General features: G+C 48.3%; 1 protein-coding gene across 2 annotated transcripts in view; it reads left to right on the forward strand.

Annotated features, from left to right (window-relative positions):
- LOC143815422 (myeloperoxidase-like) overlaps positions 1-16,788 on the forward strand; it is a 95,205-nt gene that overhangs the window by 68,047 nt on the left and 10,370 nt on the right. For both annotated transcript variants that reach the window (XM_077294583.1, XM_077294584.1), the window contains exons 12-13: positions 6,228-6,465; positions 8,308-8,519. In XM_077294583.1, coding sequence (XP_077150698.1) covers positions 6,228-6,465; positions 8,308-8,519 — 450 coding nt within the window. The remainder of the gene's footprint in view (positions 1-6,227; positions 6,466-8,307; positions 8,520-16,788) is intronic.

Genomic DNA, 16,788 nt, shown 5'->3' on the forward strand with positions numbered 1-16,788 from the left:
ACGGCTCTGCGCTGTGTACTGCGCGGCTCTGCGCTGTGTACTGCGCGGCTCTGTGCTTTATACTGCGCGGCTCTGCGCTGTGTACTGCGCGGCTCTGCGCTGTGTACTGCGCGGCTCTGCGCTGTGTACTGCGCGGCTCTGCGCTGTGTACTGCGCGGCTCTGCGCTGTGTACTGCACGGCTCTGCGCTTTATACTGCGCGGCTCTGCGCTGTGTACTGCACGGCTCTGCGCTGTGTACTGCGCGGCTCTGCGCTGTGTACTGCGCGGCTCTGCGCTGTGTACTGCGCGGCTCTGCGCTTTATACTGCGCGGCTTTGCGCTGTGTACTGCATGGCTGCGCTGTGTACTGCGCGGCTCTGCGCTGTGTACTGCGCGGCTCTGCGCTGTGTACTGCACGGCTCTGCGCTGTATACTGCGCGGCTCTGCGCTGTGTACTGCACGGCTCTGCGCTGTGTACTGCGCGGCTCTGCGCTGTGTACTGCGCGGCTCTGCGCTGTGTACTGCACGGCTCTGCGCTTTATACTGCGCGGCTCTGCGCTGTGTACTGCACGGCTCTGCGCTGTGTACTGCGCGGCTCTGCGCTGTGTACTGCACGGCTCTGCGCTTTATACTGCGCGGCTCTGCGCTGTGTACTGCACGGCTCTGCTTTGTGTACTGCGCGGCTCTGCGCTGTGTACTGCGCGGCTCTGTGCTTTATACTGCGCGGCTCTGCGCTGTGTACTGCGCGGCTCTGCGCTGTGTACTGCGCGGCTCTGCGCTGTGTACTGCGCGGCTCTGCGCTGTGTACTGCGCGGCTCTGCGCTGTGTACTGCACGGCTCTGCGCTTTATACTGCGCGGCTCTGCGCTGTGTACTGCACGGCTCTGCGCTGTGTACTGCGCGGCTCTGCGCTGTGTACTGCACGGCTCTGCGCTTTATACTGCGCGGCTCTGCGCTGTGTACTGCACGGCTCTGCGCTGTGTACTGCACGGCTCTGCGCTGTGTACTGCGCGGCTCTGCACTTTATACTGCGCGGCTTTGCGCTGTGTACTGCGCGGCTCTGCGCTGTGTACTGCGCGGCTCTGCGCTGTGTACTGCACGGCTCTGCGCTTTATACTGCGCGGCTCTGCGCTGTGTACTGCACGGCTCTGCGCTGTGTACTGCGCGGCTCTGCGCGGTATACTGCGCGGCTCTGCGCTTTATACTGTGCGGCTCTGCGCTCTGTACTGCACGGCTCTGCGCTGTCTACTGCGCGGCTCTGCGCTGTGTACTGCTCGGCTCTGTGCTGTGTACTGCGCGGCTCTCCGCTTTATACTGCGCGGCTCTGCGCTGTGTACTGCGCGGCTCTGCGCTGTGTACTGCGCGGCTCTGCGCTTTATACTGCGCGGCTTTGCGCTGTGTACTGCATGGCTCTGCGCTGTGTACTGCGCGGCTCTGCGCTGTGTACTGCGCGGCTCTGCGCTGTGTACTGCGCGGCTCTGCTCTTTATACTGTGCGGCTCTGCGCTGTGTACTGCGCGGCTCTGCGCTGTGTACTGCGCGGCTCTGCGCTGTGTACTACACGGCTCTGCGCTGTGTACTGCACGGCTCTGCGCTGTATACTGCGCGGCTCTGCGCTGTGTACTGCACGGCTCTGCGCTGTGTACTGCGCGGCTCTGCGCTGTGTACTGCGCGGCTCTGCGCTGTGTACTGCGCGGCTCTGCGCTGTGTACTGCACGGCTCTGCGCTTTATACTGCGCGGCTCTGCGCTGTGTACTGCACGGCTCTGCGCTGTGTACTGCGCGGCTCTGCGCTGTGTACTGCACGGCTCTGCGCTTTATACTGCGCGGCTCTGCGCTGTGTACTGCACGGCTCTGCGCTGTGTACTGCGCGGCTCTGCGCTGTGTACTGCGCGGCTCTGTGCTTTATACTGCGCGGCTCTGCGCTGTGTACTGCGCGGCTCTGCGCTGTGTACTGCGCGGCTCTGCGCTGTGTACTGCGCGGCTCTGCGCTGTGTACTGCGCGGCTCTGCGCTGTGTACTGCGCGGCTCTGCGCTTTATACTGCGCGGCTCTGCGCTGTGTACTGCACGGCTCTGCGCTGTGTACTGCGCGGCTCTGCGCTGTGTACTGCGCGGCTCTGCGCTGTGTACTGCGCGGCTCTGCGCTTTATACTGCGCGGCTTTGCGCTGTGTACTGCATGGCTGCGCTGTGTACTGCGCGGCTCTGCGCTGTGTACTGCGCGGCTCTGCGCTGTGTACTGCGCGGCTCTGCTCTTTATACTGTGTGGCTCTGCGCTGTGTACTGCGCGGCTCTGCGCTGTGTACTGCGCGGCTCTGCGCTGTGTACTGCACGGCTCTGCGCTGTGTACTGCACGGCTCTGCGCTGTATACTGCGCGGCTCTGCGCTGTGTACTGCACGGCTCTGCGCTGTGTACTGCGCGGCTCTGCGCTGTGTACTGCGCGGCTCTGCGCTGTGTACTGCACGGCTCTGCGCTTTATACTGTGCGGCTCTGCGCTGTGTACTGCACGGCTCTGCGCTGTGTACTGCGCGGCTCTGCGCTGTGTACTGCACGGCTCTGCGCTTTATACTGCGCGGCTCTGCGCTGTGTACTGCACGGCTCTGCTTTGTGTACTGCGCGGCTCTGCGCTGTGTACTGCGCGGCTCTGTGCTTTATACTGCGCGGCTCTGCGCTGTGTACTGCGCGGCTCTGCGCTGTGTACTGCGCGGCTCTGCGCTGTGTACTGCGCGGCTCTGCGCTGTGTACTGCGCGGCTCTGCGCTGTGTACTGCACGGCTCTGCGCTTTATACTGCGCGGCTCTGCGCTGTGTACTGCACGGCTCTGCGCTGTGTACTGCGCGGCTCTGCGCTGTGTACTGCACGGCTCTGCGCTTTATACTGCGCGGCTCTGCGCTGTGTACTGCACGGCTTTGCGCTGTGTACTGCACGGCTCTGCGCTGTGTACTGCGTGGCTCTGCGCTGTGTACTGAGCGGCTCTGCGCTGTGTACTGCGCGGCTCTGCGCTGTGTACTGCGCGGCTCTGCGCTTTATACTGCGCGACTCTGCGCTTTGTACTGCGCGGCTCTGCGCTTTATACTGCGCGGCTCTGCGCTGTGTACTGCACGGCTCTGCGCTGTGTACTGCGCGGCTCTGCGCTGTGTACTGCGCGGCTCTGCGCTGTGTACTGCGCGGCTCTGCGCTGTGTACTGCGCGGCTCTGCGCTTTATACTGCGCGGCTCTGCACTGTATACTGCGTGGCTGTGCAATATACTACGTGGACATGCATATTCTAGAATACCCGATGAGTTAGAATCGGGCCACCATCTAATAATTATAAGACTACGGATAGTGGTTTGGAATTGTGCTGTACTGTCACTTTAAGAGCTGATATTATCTGACAAAACTTGTGATCTGGTGAGCTGATGTAGATTTCATAGGCGTTGGCATAGTAACTGTGTCTGACTGCGCATATCAATGAGCTAATCAGCCAGGTGGCAGTTATTTTTAGAAATTGCCTCAGAAACCAGCCCATTATAAACGTATAGGAAAATTTCTCCATTGAAACGCATTGAAAGACTTTTTTCAAACACAAATTGCGCAAAAACTACAAATCCGATCGGCACGAAAAATACTTAGCACACCTCTCAGGAACGCTGGCTTCGAAATGACACCTCACTGGAGTCTGTGAGTTTAGCGGTTCGGGCCGCATTACGTGCGGACTGAATAATAAGAATAAGAAGAAGTTTACCACGGTGGAATAACAGTATAGTGCTTTGTTCCAAAGCACTATAATAAGAAGTTTACCACGATGGAATAACAGTATAGTGCTTTGTTCCAAAGCACTATAATAAGAAGTTTACCACGGTGGAATAACAGTATAGTGCTTTGTTCCAAAGCACTATAATAAGAAGTTTACCACGGTGGAATAACAGTATAGTGCTTTGTTCCAAAGCACTATAATAATAAGTTATCCACGTTCGGATTACAATATAGTGCTTTGTTCCAAAGCACTATGATTGGGCTTTGGTGTCCAAGTGTTCAGTTCACCTTTGCGCCCCCTCCAATTATAATACTCCTCATGGTAATTGCCAGTGCTCGCTTTGGAGCACTGCCTGATCTAACTTCTCTGCTCTGCACATCCTGGAGGGGTCGATCGCTTGCTTAATTACACAGTGTGATTGCATGCAGGGGCTGAGGTCTCATCTCCCTCTCCTGTGTATAGTAGCTGTTTGCCACACACAGGATCACAAAGCAGCGACATCGGAGAGGGATGAGAATACACACTGACACAGTGTGCCCATACTCACTGCCTGCATGTCAGTGCATGCGTGCTGTCATCTCCCTCTCCTGTGGTTAGCAGACGCTCGCTACACACAGTATCACCCAGAAGCGTGCAGCCATTATACACAGGAGAGGGAGATGAGAGCATGCATACACTGAAATGATGCTACTTTTCATCCCTCTCCTCTCAGCAACAGCCAAATGGTCGCTATATAGGAGCGGGATAAGAACTCAGCCCCGCTCGCACTGACAGTGTATGCATCTATTTAGTTTCTCCAGTGTCCGAAAACACAGGGCTGGGAAGTTAGATTAGGCAGCGCTCCAAAGCGAGCACTGCCAACCACCATGGGGGGGGGGCAGGGCAGAGTATTGTAATTGAGGAGGGAGGAAAGGTGCACCGAAATGCACTAATTGTTGCGGATATTCATTGGTCGCGGCCTCTGTCTGTCATAGAAATCCAAGTCGCTGATTGGTCGTGGCAAAACGCCCACGACCATTGCCACGACCAATCAGCGACGGACACAGTCCGGTGGCAAAATGGCCGCTCTTTCCTCCCCGCAGTCAGTGCCCGCTCCATACTCCCCTCCAATCAGCCCTCACACAGGGTTAATGCCAGCGTTACCGGAGCGCAGTATAATGCACTCCGGTTACGCAGCTATTAACCCTGTGTGACCAAATTTTTACTATTGATGCTGCGTATGCAGCATCAATAGTAAAAAGATCTAATGTTACAAATAAAAATAATTAAAAAAAAAGGTTATTCTCACCCTCTGATGTTGCGCCGTCCTCGCCAGTGAAAGCGGCAGGTTCCGGTGCCAAGGATGCTATGCGAGAAGGACCTTCCATGACGTCACGGTAATGTGATCGCGACGTCATCACAGGTCCTGCGCTCATACCAACCCTGGGACCGGAAGCTGCCGCATGCACCGCACACCGGCGCCAGGACTTCAAGGGGCCTTCGGAAGGTGAGTATATGTTTATTTTTTATTTTAAGTCTTTTTTAACCACGCATATAGTGCCCACATTGCTATATACTACGTGGGCTGTGTTACATACTGCGTGGGCTCTGTTATATACTACATCTCTGTGCTATATACTAACTTGGCTGTGCTATATACTGTGTGGCTGATATATACTGCGTGAGCTGTGCTATATATTACGTGGCCAGTGTTATATACTGCAGGGGCTGTGCTATATACTGCGTGGCTGCTATATACTGCGTGGGCTGTGCTATAACGTGGCCAGTGTTATATACTGCGGGGGCTGTGCTATATACTGCGTGGCTGCTATATACTGCGTGGGCTGTGTTATATACTGCGTGGCCACTGTTATATACTGCGTGGCCTGTATTAACACAGCGGTTATTCTACAATATGTATGTATGTATGTATGTATGTATGTATATAGCAGCCACATAGTATATAGCACAGGCACGTAGTATTTGTCTGCTATATACTACATGGCTCCTATATACTACGTGGCCTGTGCTATATACTATGTGGCTGCTATATACATACATACTGTACATATTCTAGAATACCCGATGCGTTAGAATCGGGCCACCATCTAATGTAATATAACAGTTTTTCTCTAAAACACATTTACTAAAATCTACACTAGATGTATGAGTTTTATAGGGGAAAAGTTCCCTATAATAAGGTCTAAGTAGTAAAATTTCTGTTTTGAGGTTGACAGACTCCCTTTAGGGTATTATTTAATAACATCACAATAAATGCTGCCAACCTTGATTGAACAGATATAATTATTGCTATTCTGGGGTCAGTAGTCCATGTTACTGTTTTTGTATTTTGGATTGTGGTCTTTCATATGAAAATATTCATTTTTTTCTCCCATGTTATAAATAAATAAATAAATAATAATAATAATGTATATTCTGAATGTTGTTTATAACAGCCGGTCATCTCCACTATCATCCTTTACTGGACGGGAGTTGTATGTAATGTCTTACACATTGCCTCCCTATTTTTGTAGGATACACTGCATGGAGAAGATTTTGTGGACTTTCTGAGCCCAGTAATGTAGCTGAACTAGCACAGGTTTTGAGAAACAGACCATTAGCTGAACAATTCATGTCCCTTTATGGCACTCCGAGAAATATTGACATCTGGATAGGAGCTGTTGCCGAACCTCTCCTGCCAAATGCCCGAGTTGGCGAACTGTTAGCTTGTTTAATTGGGAACCAGTTCCGCAGAACTCGTGATGGAGACAGGTGAGTACAACTGGAAACATCAGTTGACTTCTACACTTGTGAGTAAAACTAATTACACCTCTGCAACCCCTATAACCCTGCTGTCTACATATGGAAATGCAGTAATACAAAAAACTAAGTACACCCTGTTTGTATTTTATGGTGTTATGTATCAGTAATATAATAATAAGAATAATCTGGTTCTGAGAAGGTTTTAAAATTAGGTAAATGTGACCTCAGATGAACAACATGACATGAACAATTAGATCTTGTCATTGCTTATTTAACAATAACTTAAGTACACCCTTGCTTCTTCCATAACAATCAAGGAGGCACATCCCCTGCTCTCTCTCTCCACAATGACATTTGGACACACTCATTAGATGCTTCAGTACAAAAGATTTATTTGACATTGCTGCTAATGTACATGACCATTTCCTGTAACAACAGGAAGTTAGAGTCTAAAAAAGCCCCAGTGGCCAGTGTGAAAATTGCAAGATTTCTAATTCTTATTTTTAATAAATATTGTAATATGGGTAAAAAAAAAAATGAATTTAATAAATATATAATAAACACAAAACCCTGAAATAAACAATAGGTCATTCTGATGACACATTCCACTTATGCAATGTTGTAATAAAAAGTGGGCTAAAATTCCTCCAGAACAATGTGAGAGACTAATAAAGAAACGATTACTGATTATTGCTGATAAATTTGTTTCTACAAGTTATTGATTCATAGGGTGTACTTAATTTCTCACACACCACATTACATGATGTCGACATGTGGTGTTGTTCATCTGAGGTTATTTTTACCTAATTTCATGGCCTTCTAAGGATAAGATTTTGTTTCTTATGTACCAATACTTAAAACTCATGGACTTCAATAAAAGTGTATTTAATTTTTTCATGACTTTCCACATGTGGACATCAGAATTATAGGGGTTGCACAGGAAACAGTTACATACTGTACATGTTTTAATTTCTATGAAGACCCAAAAGCCCTAATGTCACATTAAATGCCGTCATCAATATTGACCCGTTAATGAGCACTGCGACATGAATTAAGATAAGAAGACAAACCAGACACTCCATTTTTCAGGCACGTGTTTTGAGGTGTTTGCCCCTCATCAGTGCAAAACAGGACGTCTGATTTGTCTAGGTTAGAGGTCTGTGACAGTTCTGTGAGTAATGTTTCTCCTTTTGGAGAATACCAAGCTGGTATAAGAACTTATAGGCCATGCACCTTTGGGAATTTAAATATGCCAATAACCTCTACAGAAAGGAAAAAGACTTGAACCCTGCCGCCACCCATTGGATGTATCAATCCTAAAAGTCAATATCAACCCTTTAGCAAGTCTCACTACATGACTTAGGATACAAAGCCGAACCAGTCAATTTTTTTGCAAATGTGTTCCAGCGTCTTTGCCCCTCATCAGTGCAAAGTGGGAGATCTGATTTGGCTAGATGTAAGGCTTCTGACAGGGGAGGGCAGACAAAATTGCTTTCTACTACAAGTGTTCCAAAGCTGAAATATCAATATTCCTTTCTTGTCAACTTTAAGGGATGCACCATGGACAATTGGTCCCATCACCAACCACTTCCAGGTCACGCTGCTTTCCTTGAGGTGTCAGTGGTGCCCAGGGGATTTGCCAGCTCTTACAAGAATCTGGGAGCCACACAGATGTTCCAAGAGAGTTGGGAGTTATAATAAAAAGTGCCAATAGTGCACATATAAACCAGATCACTGCTTTTATGCAGTATTGTAGGTGTAGCGAGCCTGGGAACATCACATGTGATTCTCCAAAGCAAATGTCAAAATCAACTGCTAATCATTAACAAACATTTCACTTGTTTTTTTCAGATTTTACTATGAAAGACCTACCGAGTTTACAATTGCTCAGAAGAGAGCTATCGATAGAGCGACAATGTCTCGCATGATCTGTGACAACACCGCTATCTCCCAAGTTCCTCAGAATGTGTTTTTAGCAAATACCTTTCCAGGAAATTTTGTAAGTTGCTCACAGATTCCCATTTTGGATCTGAGTCCTTGGAGAAGAAGGAAAAGCGGATCAGGTACGAGCTTCATTATATAAATGCCAATAACTAGTCAATCACACAGACCTTTTAGTTACACTTTTGTCCTCCTTCACCTGCCAATGCTTTCTATGCTGCCTATATGCCACTGAAACGTGCAATACATAGAGGAATTGTCCACTTTAAAAATATATATTTTTTGATTTGTATAAAATATAAGTTAGTAATCTACTTATATGTAGAAAAATGCCTGACATGAAAATACCTGCGACAGTCCAAAGTTCTAGAGCTAAACTTCCAGCTCTGTGTAAAGGGGGCTGATTAATTTCAATAATTAAATGGAATCTGTCAAAATGATTAATTTCAGAAAAACTGTTTATATGCTCATATTGCTCTCTGAACCATAATGTCATCCACACCTTTACTTGTGCAATCTGTTGCTTTGTTGAAATCATAGTTTCATTTTATATGCAAGCTATTAGTATTATATGCAAATGAGGCTTAAGTGCTCTGGGAGCGGCAAAGCACTTTCCAAACCTCTATTTCCTGCAGCGCCCCAGAGTCCTGGTCGTTGCAGTATCATGGCTCAGCCACTAAGGGGGGCCATGGTGCGTTCGATGGCACTGAAGGAGTTCTCTGAGCAGGTATCACAGTCACCAATACATTTCACAGCTGGGCCTCCGGGGGGAGCTAAGGGTGCTATTCATTAGGCCACTCCCCACCATAGTGGGTAAACTGGGGGTCAGGCAGGAAGTTAGAGAGAACGCTGACGGGATTGAACGGAGCAACACCCTGTGGCAGGGGGTGTTGTGAAGGGAGAGACTGTAGGGTCTCTGCCAGGGGTGGGATCCTGGCAGAGGCTTGGCATTGAAAGAACGTAACGGGTCCGCGCAGGCTCCTGGAAGCGGCGGGACTCAAGAAAGGACTAAGAAGCGAGATAGATTGTGCTGAGTGAGAAACGAAATCAAGCGAAAGGAGATACCAGTGAGGGTTGTGCTGAAAGAGGCAGCACCTTACTGAGGCGCACTACCGGTGGCCGGAACGCCGAGGAGGTAAAGAGTTTCAAGCCATACCTCAGACCTACGGCAGGGCAGTTAGCTTTAGGCGGACTGTCTCACGCATCACCCAGGAAGGCAAAGGGGGGTACCAACAGGAGAGGGGCGCAGATAGAGTCCCGGAAGATCTCCGAGCCTCCCCGTCATACGGGTGCGTTCCTACCATAGTATCTGGAGGGACGAGGAAGATCATTGCGAATTAAGTTGTTGTGAGGGAACACGAGAAACAGACACAACAGTTGTGGGGTACTTTCCGTAAGCACAGCAGGGAAGGACTGCAACACATAGCGCTAGAAGGAAGGCACCGATTTCCACCTGCAAGGAGAGCTCTGGAAGTGCCATTGGACCGGCCGGACTTGCGCAGCCTGGTGAGCCGTATTCTGGACTGAGGACCCAGAGAGCTTCAGTAAAGAGGTAAAGAGACTGCAACCTGGTGTCCTCGTTATTTACCGCGACCTGCACCCCACAACTGCACCGCTACACCGTTACTATACCACTTATTGCACCGGACGTCCCCCACTGACAGACAGGGCCACGGACCGGGTCTAGCCACCGTGACAACCCCAGGACTGAGACCTAGAGGCCCGGCTCCGGGTACCCCTCGGCCCTGCGGCGGTGTGGGGGCGCTCCAAACTTGGCGTCACGAACAGGATCTACTTAAGCCTGAAGAATCAGGTCATGTGTGCCTTGGAACTGTGATTTATCGTGCTTGGACTGTGCTTTATTACAAGGACTGTGTGTTGCCACTTGCCGCCAGAAGTTCCCGCCAAAGCCGCCGCCATTACAGCGCTAAGGAGAGCGCAGGAGAAGAAGAAGGGCGTGGAAGTGGGCGTGAACAAGCTGAAGAGCGCGAAAGACAATGGCCGCCCAGTCTAAATATCTCGGCCCCTTGAGGACGTGTCCGTCAGCAGCCGAGATCCGCCTCCTGATCCTTAATGGTGGGCAGAAACAACGAAAACGAAACCGCCCACGAAGAAGAGAGCGGGAAAAGGACCAGGAAGAAGGAGCGAGCGACATGGAGGACGCCATGGTGAGCCGCCCGGAGCCGGAGCGTGGGGTCGGAGCAGAGGACTCCCCCAGCCACCCGGAGGGGCACCGCAACCAGGCCTCCACCGCTGATGCTGAATTCCTGCAGGCCGGAGTGGACGAGCTCAGCGACCGACCCCGGCGGACGCAGCTGAGCACTGAGGCCGGGTGGAAGAAGGCCATCATCAGGAGCCTCACCGGACATCTGTCGGCAGCCTCATCTGGTCCGGAGCAGGGAAGAAGTCCCAGCGCTCCGAAGCTGGAAAGCAAGGCCCTGCCGGAAAGCGAGGTGCTGCAAGCAGAGATGACAGCGTCGCAGAACAAGGCCCCGCAGCCAGCGTTCCGGACCCCAGCGGAGGCAGAGCAGACCGGCACCGGAGGAACCGCATCTGAAGCAGGTAGGAAGAGCCACCCTGCCCTGACGACCGACACCACTCCAGTGACTGCTAGTGCCACAGCTGCTGACTCCGTTCCAGTGACTGATCTTGCAGCAGCCGCTACCTCTGCTGCAGCAGATGCCCATACTCAAGCTGCGCAGACCTCCATCGCTGCGCATGATTTAATCGTACATGAAAGACGGATTAACGGCGTTTGTCCAGCACTGGGTGTAACCCTGGACCTCACTTTCCCCAGGCCAAGAGGGGTAAAGTGCCAGGTGCAGCCCTGGAAGCCGTCCAACTAAACCTCGGAAACCTGAGACTGTAAATAGTTAACTGTTTATTTCCTTGCTGTTTTGCTACTAAAACCCGTCCTGGGTTAACTCTTAAAGGGATCCCTTTGTTTACCCGGGATCCCTATTGCTTTTTATTTTTGCTTTCACTTTCATTTTTGCTTTTTGTTCCACAATGTTATAAAAACTGCAGAAATCATGGACTGTGCATGATTCGAACTTCCTTTGTAAATAGTTTGCACCTTCTAAAAGGTGCTTCCTACTGGTTTTAGCCAAAGACACTTTGTGAAGATACCTTCCCTACCGGTTCTAGTTAAAGACACTTTGCGAAGATACCATGCCGGAACCTTTGCATGGGCCGGTAGGCTGAGAAGACGAGCTACCTTAGAAAGACTTGGTCTCCTCTTAAAGGGGATGTGACGAAGTAAATTTGAAAGAGATACTGTTACCGAACAGTAATGTGATAATGATGCCTTGAAAAAGAAAATGTAACTGTTTTACATGCCGAGTTATATGTGTTGAAGTTGTTGAAATGTGAAATCTGAATAATGTTTTGTAGAAAGGAAAGATGCAGAGAGCCCGTAGGGGTAGATGTAGAAGCCTGCATAGTTGAAAGTAAAAAAAAAAAAAAAGTAATAATGAAGGTGAGCAGGGGCTGACTGGCCCAGGTGGCAAAGAGGCAAATGCCCCCCGGGCCGCTCCCCCAGCTGCTGTTCAGGGCCGGCTGCCTGGTGGTGGCTACAGCCACACAGCAAATTGTGCACAGCCATGTCTGCTGTACTGTGACGTGGCCGGCAGCAGACACAGCCGCATCACAGTCAGCGCACACGTCTGCGCTGGGGCCAGGAGCTATGCTTGGCTGTCACCTTGATGGCTGCGCAGCTACTGCTCCCTTCATGTTCTCTATACTTCCAGGTTAGGTGTTGGGCATGCGCGATGGCATCCTCACGCACTCGCCGACATGACCTGGATGCTAGAAGCAGAGAGGCACTGCAGGGGAGCGACTGGTGAGGTAAGTATGAAGAACTTTTTTGTTTTCTTTATAAAATAAATTTAATGGTGTAAGTTATGAAGTGGGGGGTGTAAGGTGACTGCACATGATGGAATTTGGGGGTTAAAGGAGACTGCACATGATGGAGTGAGGGGGTAAGTGGGGCTGCACATGATGAAGGTTCAGTGGGGCTGTACATGATGGAGTGGGGCTGCACATGATAGTTTAGTGGATAAAGGAGACTGCACATGATAAAGTGGGGAGAGTGGGGCTGTATGATGGAATGGGGCTGCACATGATGATGTGGGGGTAAGGGGGATTGTGCATGATGAAGGGGATTGGGGCTGCACATAAAGTGGGGGGTAAGGGGGACTGCACATGATGAAGTGGGGGGTAAGGGGGACTGCACATGATGAAGTGGGGGTAAGGTGATCTGCACATGAAGTGGGGGGTAATGGGGACTGCACATGATAAAGTGGAGTGTAAGATGGACTGCACATGAAGTGGGGGGTAAGGGTGACTGCACATGATGAAGTGGGGGGTAAGGGGACTGCACATGATGAAGTGGGAGAACGGGACTGCAGGACTGCACATGATGAAGTGTGCCTGATGTGGGACTGCTCATGATGAAATGGAAGAGGGATAGGGGGCTGCAAATGATGAAAGGGCACTGCAGATGAAGTGAGGGGGTGATAGGGGACTGCAATGAATGAAGTAAGGGGACTTCAAATTAAAGTGGGGGGACTGCAAAATGATAAATTCAGTGTGAGGGACAGGGGACAGCAATTTAATTGAAGGTGGGGGTGGGGAGAGCAAATGATCTAGGGGAAGAACAAATAATTAATTTTAAGGGTGGGGGAGTAAATGATGTATTGAATGTGGGGTAGAGCAGTTGATAATGAATAGAGGGTGAGAGAGAAAGACATGACAATGAATTGGGGCGGGAGGGGCATGTAACTATAATGAATCGGGGTTAGGGTTAGAGTGGTAGGTACATAGTGGGGGGCGTTGAGGATGAAGTGACTGGTAATGAATTGGGGGAAAGAGTACAGGTGCGAATTAATTTATATATTAAATGGGGAAAGTGGCTATTTATAGTTAGTGGGTGCACAGTGGTGGATTATAGTTTATATTTGGAATGGTCGGTTAATAATAATAATTATGATAATTTTATTTCTATAGTGCCAACACTTTACATTTTAGAGGGGACTTGTACAGACAATGGACATTAAGCATAACAATAAACACATAGATCAACACCAATACCAAAAGGAATGAGGGCCCTGCTCGCAAGCTTACAATCTATGAGGTTGCATAATAACCAATTATATATTGTTTGTGGGTGCACCTCTGTATTCAGATGTCTAGTGTACACCATGTTCCAAATTATTATGCAAATTGGATTTAAGTGTCATAAAGATTTAATTGTTTTGTTTTTCAAATAAACTCATGGATGGTATTGTGTCTCAGGGCTCAGTGGATCCCTAAAATCAATCTTAAACACATGTGATCATTAGTTTTCCAGGTGATTCTAATTAAAGGAAAACTACTTAAAAATGATGTTCCACATTATTAAGCAGACCACAGGTTTCAAGCAATATGGGAAATAAAAAGGATCTCTCTGCTGCTGAAAAGCATTAAATAGTGCAATGCCTTTGTCAAGGTATGAAAACATTAGATATTTCATGAAAACTTAAGAGTGATCATCATACTGTGAAGAGATTTGTGACTGAAACAGAGCACAGACAGAGTTCATGCAGATAAAGGCATAATGAGGAAGGTTTCTGCCAGACAAATTCATTGGATAAAGAGAGCAGCTGCCAAAATACCATTACAAAGCAGCAAACAGTTATTTGAAGCTGCTGGTGCCTCTGGAGTCCCTCGAACCTCAAGGTGTAGGATCCTTCAAAGGCTTGCTGTGGTGCATAAACCTACTATTCGGCCACCCCTAAACAGTGTTCACAAGCAGAAACGGTTGCAGTGGGCCCAGACACACATGAAGACTGATTTCCAAACAGTCTTGTTTACTGATGAGTGTCGAGCAACCCTGGGTGGTCCAGATGGATGGAGTAGTGGATGGTTGGTGGATGGCCACCATGTCCCAACAAGGCTGCAACGTCAGCAAGGAGATGGAGAAGTCATGTTTTGGGCCAGAATCATGGGTAAACAGCTTGTAGGGCCCTTTAAGGTTCCTGAAGGTGGGAAAATGACATCGGCAAAGTATATAGAGTTTCTGACTGACAACTTTCTTCTATGGTATAAAAATCAGAATTGTGCCTTCAGGAGCAAAATCATCTTCATGCTGACAATGCCCCATCTCATGCTGCAAAGAATATCTCTGAGTCATTGGCTGCTATGGGCATAAAAGGAGATAAACTCATGGTGTGGCCACCATCTTCCCCTGACCTCAACCCTATACAGAACCTTTGGAGTATCATCAAGCAAAAGATCTATGAGGGTGGGAGGCAGTTCACATCAAAACAGCAGCTCTGGGAGGCTATTCTGACTTCATGCAAAGAAATACAAGCAGAAACTCTCCAAATACTCACAAGTTCAATGGAGGCGAGAATTGTGAAGGTGATAACAAAGAAGGGTTCCTATGGTAACATGTGACTTGGCCTGTTAGGATGTTTTGGCGTTAAATAGCTTTTTTGTTCAGTGAATGTGACCTCCTAATGCTGCAAATTCCACAAATGAGCATTTTCAGTTCTTTAAAACAGATCAAATGTTTAGAAATTCTACTGTGCCTAATAATTTGGAACAGTGCATTTTGAGTTTTTATTCATTTTGAAGATTATACTGTTATCATTGGGAGGTTTCTTCAATAAAATTCAATGTATACTCTAACGGGTGATGACTTTTATTAGACTGACTGTCATTTGCACCGATCATTTAGGAAAATCCGAGAAAAATATAATTAGCATAATAATTTGGAACATGGCGTAGAAGAAAGGGAAAAAGTGAGGAATGTGGTCTGGAGGCCGTGCTCTAGGTAACTGTGTTATTTTATGCAGAGATGAGTCCTGGCTGGAAGAAGTGATGGCAGTCTGTGCTGGATGAAAATGAAAAGCAAAGATGAAGGACTTCAGCTAGAGACATCACTAGTGAGTCAGTGTATTACCTGTACACTGACGCTATACACTGTATACTATATACAAAGCTCCTGTGTATAATGTCACTGGCAGTGGTGATCACTCTATTACCTGTACACTGACACCTTATACAGATCTCCTGTGTATAATGTCACCAGTGATCACTGTAGTATCTTTACACTGACCGTAAATACAGAGTTCCTGTATACAATGGCACTTAGTATTGTGCTTTATTAAAACTAATGATCAGTATTGTAGTATACAAGAAGTAAAAGGTGTACACTCCCTGACAGAAGTAATGTCGCTTATCCATGTTATGTAAATAAAAGCTTATAACCTGATGTTAAATTCATCCATTGGTTGTATAAATTATTCTTTTGAAAGCTGAAACCTTCCAAAATGTGGTTTAGGTTAAGAAAATAAATTGACATCAATGCAGAAATATTGATTAGTTAATGGACACAGAATGGTCAGATTTTAGCAAGACAAAAGTTTTGTCGCCTGGTCATATAATGCACCCAATCCTAGTTTACATCCTCACCTGTGCTCAGTAAATGATTGGTTATTTAGTGCGTGTGTATAAAACGAAACCCCGCTCCCCAGACCTTCACTTGAACTGCAACTTAAGCTCTGACAACATGCCAAAAATCCACCCTGCGACCAAAGCCTGAATTATCAAGAGGCTGAAGACCAGATCCACTGCAGAGGTGGCGGGCACTTTTAATGTGTCTCAGCGTCAAGTACAAAGAATTAAAAAAAAGATTTGAAGAGACTGGAGATGTGTTTGACTAGCCCAGGTCTGGCTGACCCCGCAAGACAACTCCTCAGGAGGAACGTTTGTTGGTTAGAAAATCCAAAGCAAGCTCCTCTTCCACAGCAGCAGAGCTCCAACAGGTCTGGTCACCTCAAGTCCCTGTGTCAACTAGAACAGTTTCTAGGATTCTGTCTCAAAATGGCCTCCATGGTCGAATCAGTGCCCAGAAGCCAGCACTAAACAAAAGGCAAATAAAAAACCGTGTGGCATCTGCAAACTCCCACAGCCTGCTAAATAGATGGACCTGGAAAAGTGGCAGAAGGTGGATTTCTCTTCAGTAGAATTACACCACAGCTGCCACAAACACTGCAGGAGACCTACTGGAGCCCGTATGGATCCAAAATACACCCAGAAGACAGTTACATTTGGTGGTGGAAAGATCATGGTCTGGGGTTACATTCAGTATGGGGGTGTGCAAAACATTTGCAAGGTGGAATGCAATATCAATAGCCTAAAATATCAAGAAGTATTAGCTACCTCTTATATTCAAATCATAAAAGAGGTCATTCTGCAGCAGGATGGTGCTCCATCTCATACATCCATCTCTACAACAAAGTTCCTCCAGCCAAAAAAGATCAAGGTGCTCAAGGACTGGCCAGCCCAGTCACCAGACATGAACATCATTGAGCATGTTTGGGGTAGGATGAAAGAGGAAGCTTG

This window comes from Ranitomeya variabilis, chromosome 3 (genome assembly GCF_051348905.1).
Source record: "Ranitomeya variabilis isolate aRanVar5 chromosome 3, aRanVar5.hap1, whole genome shotgun sequence".
Lineage (NCBI taxonomy): Eukaryota > Metazoa > Chordata > Amphibia > Anura > Dendrobatidae > Ranitomeya > Ranitomeya variabilis.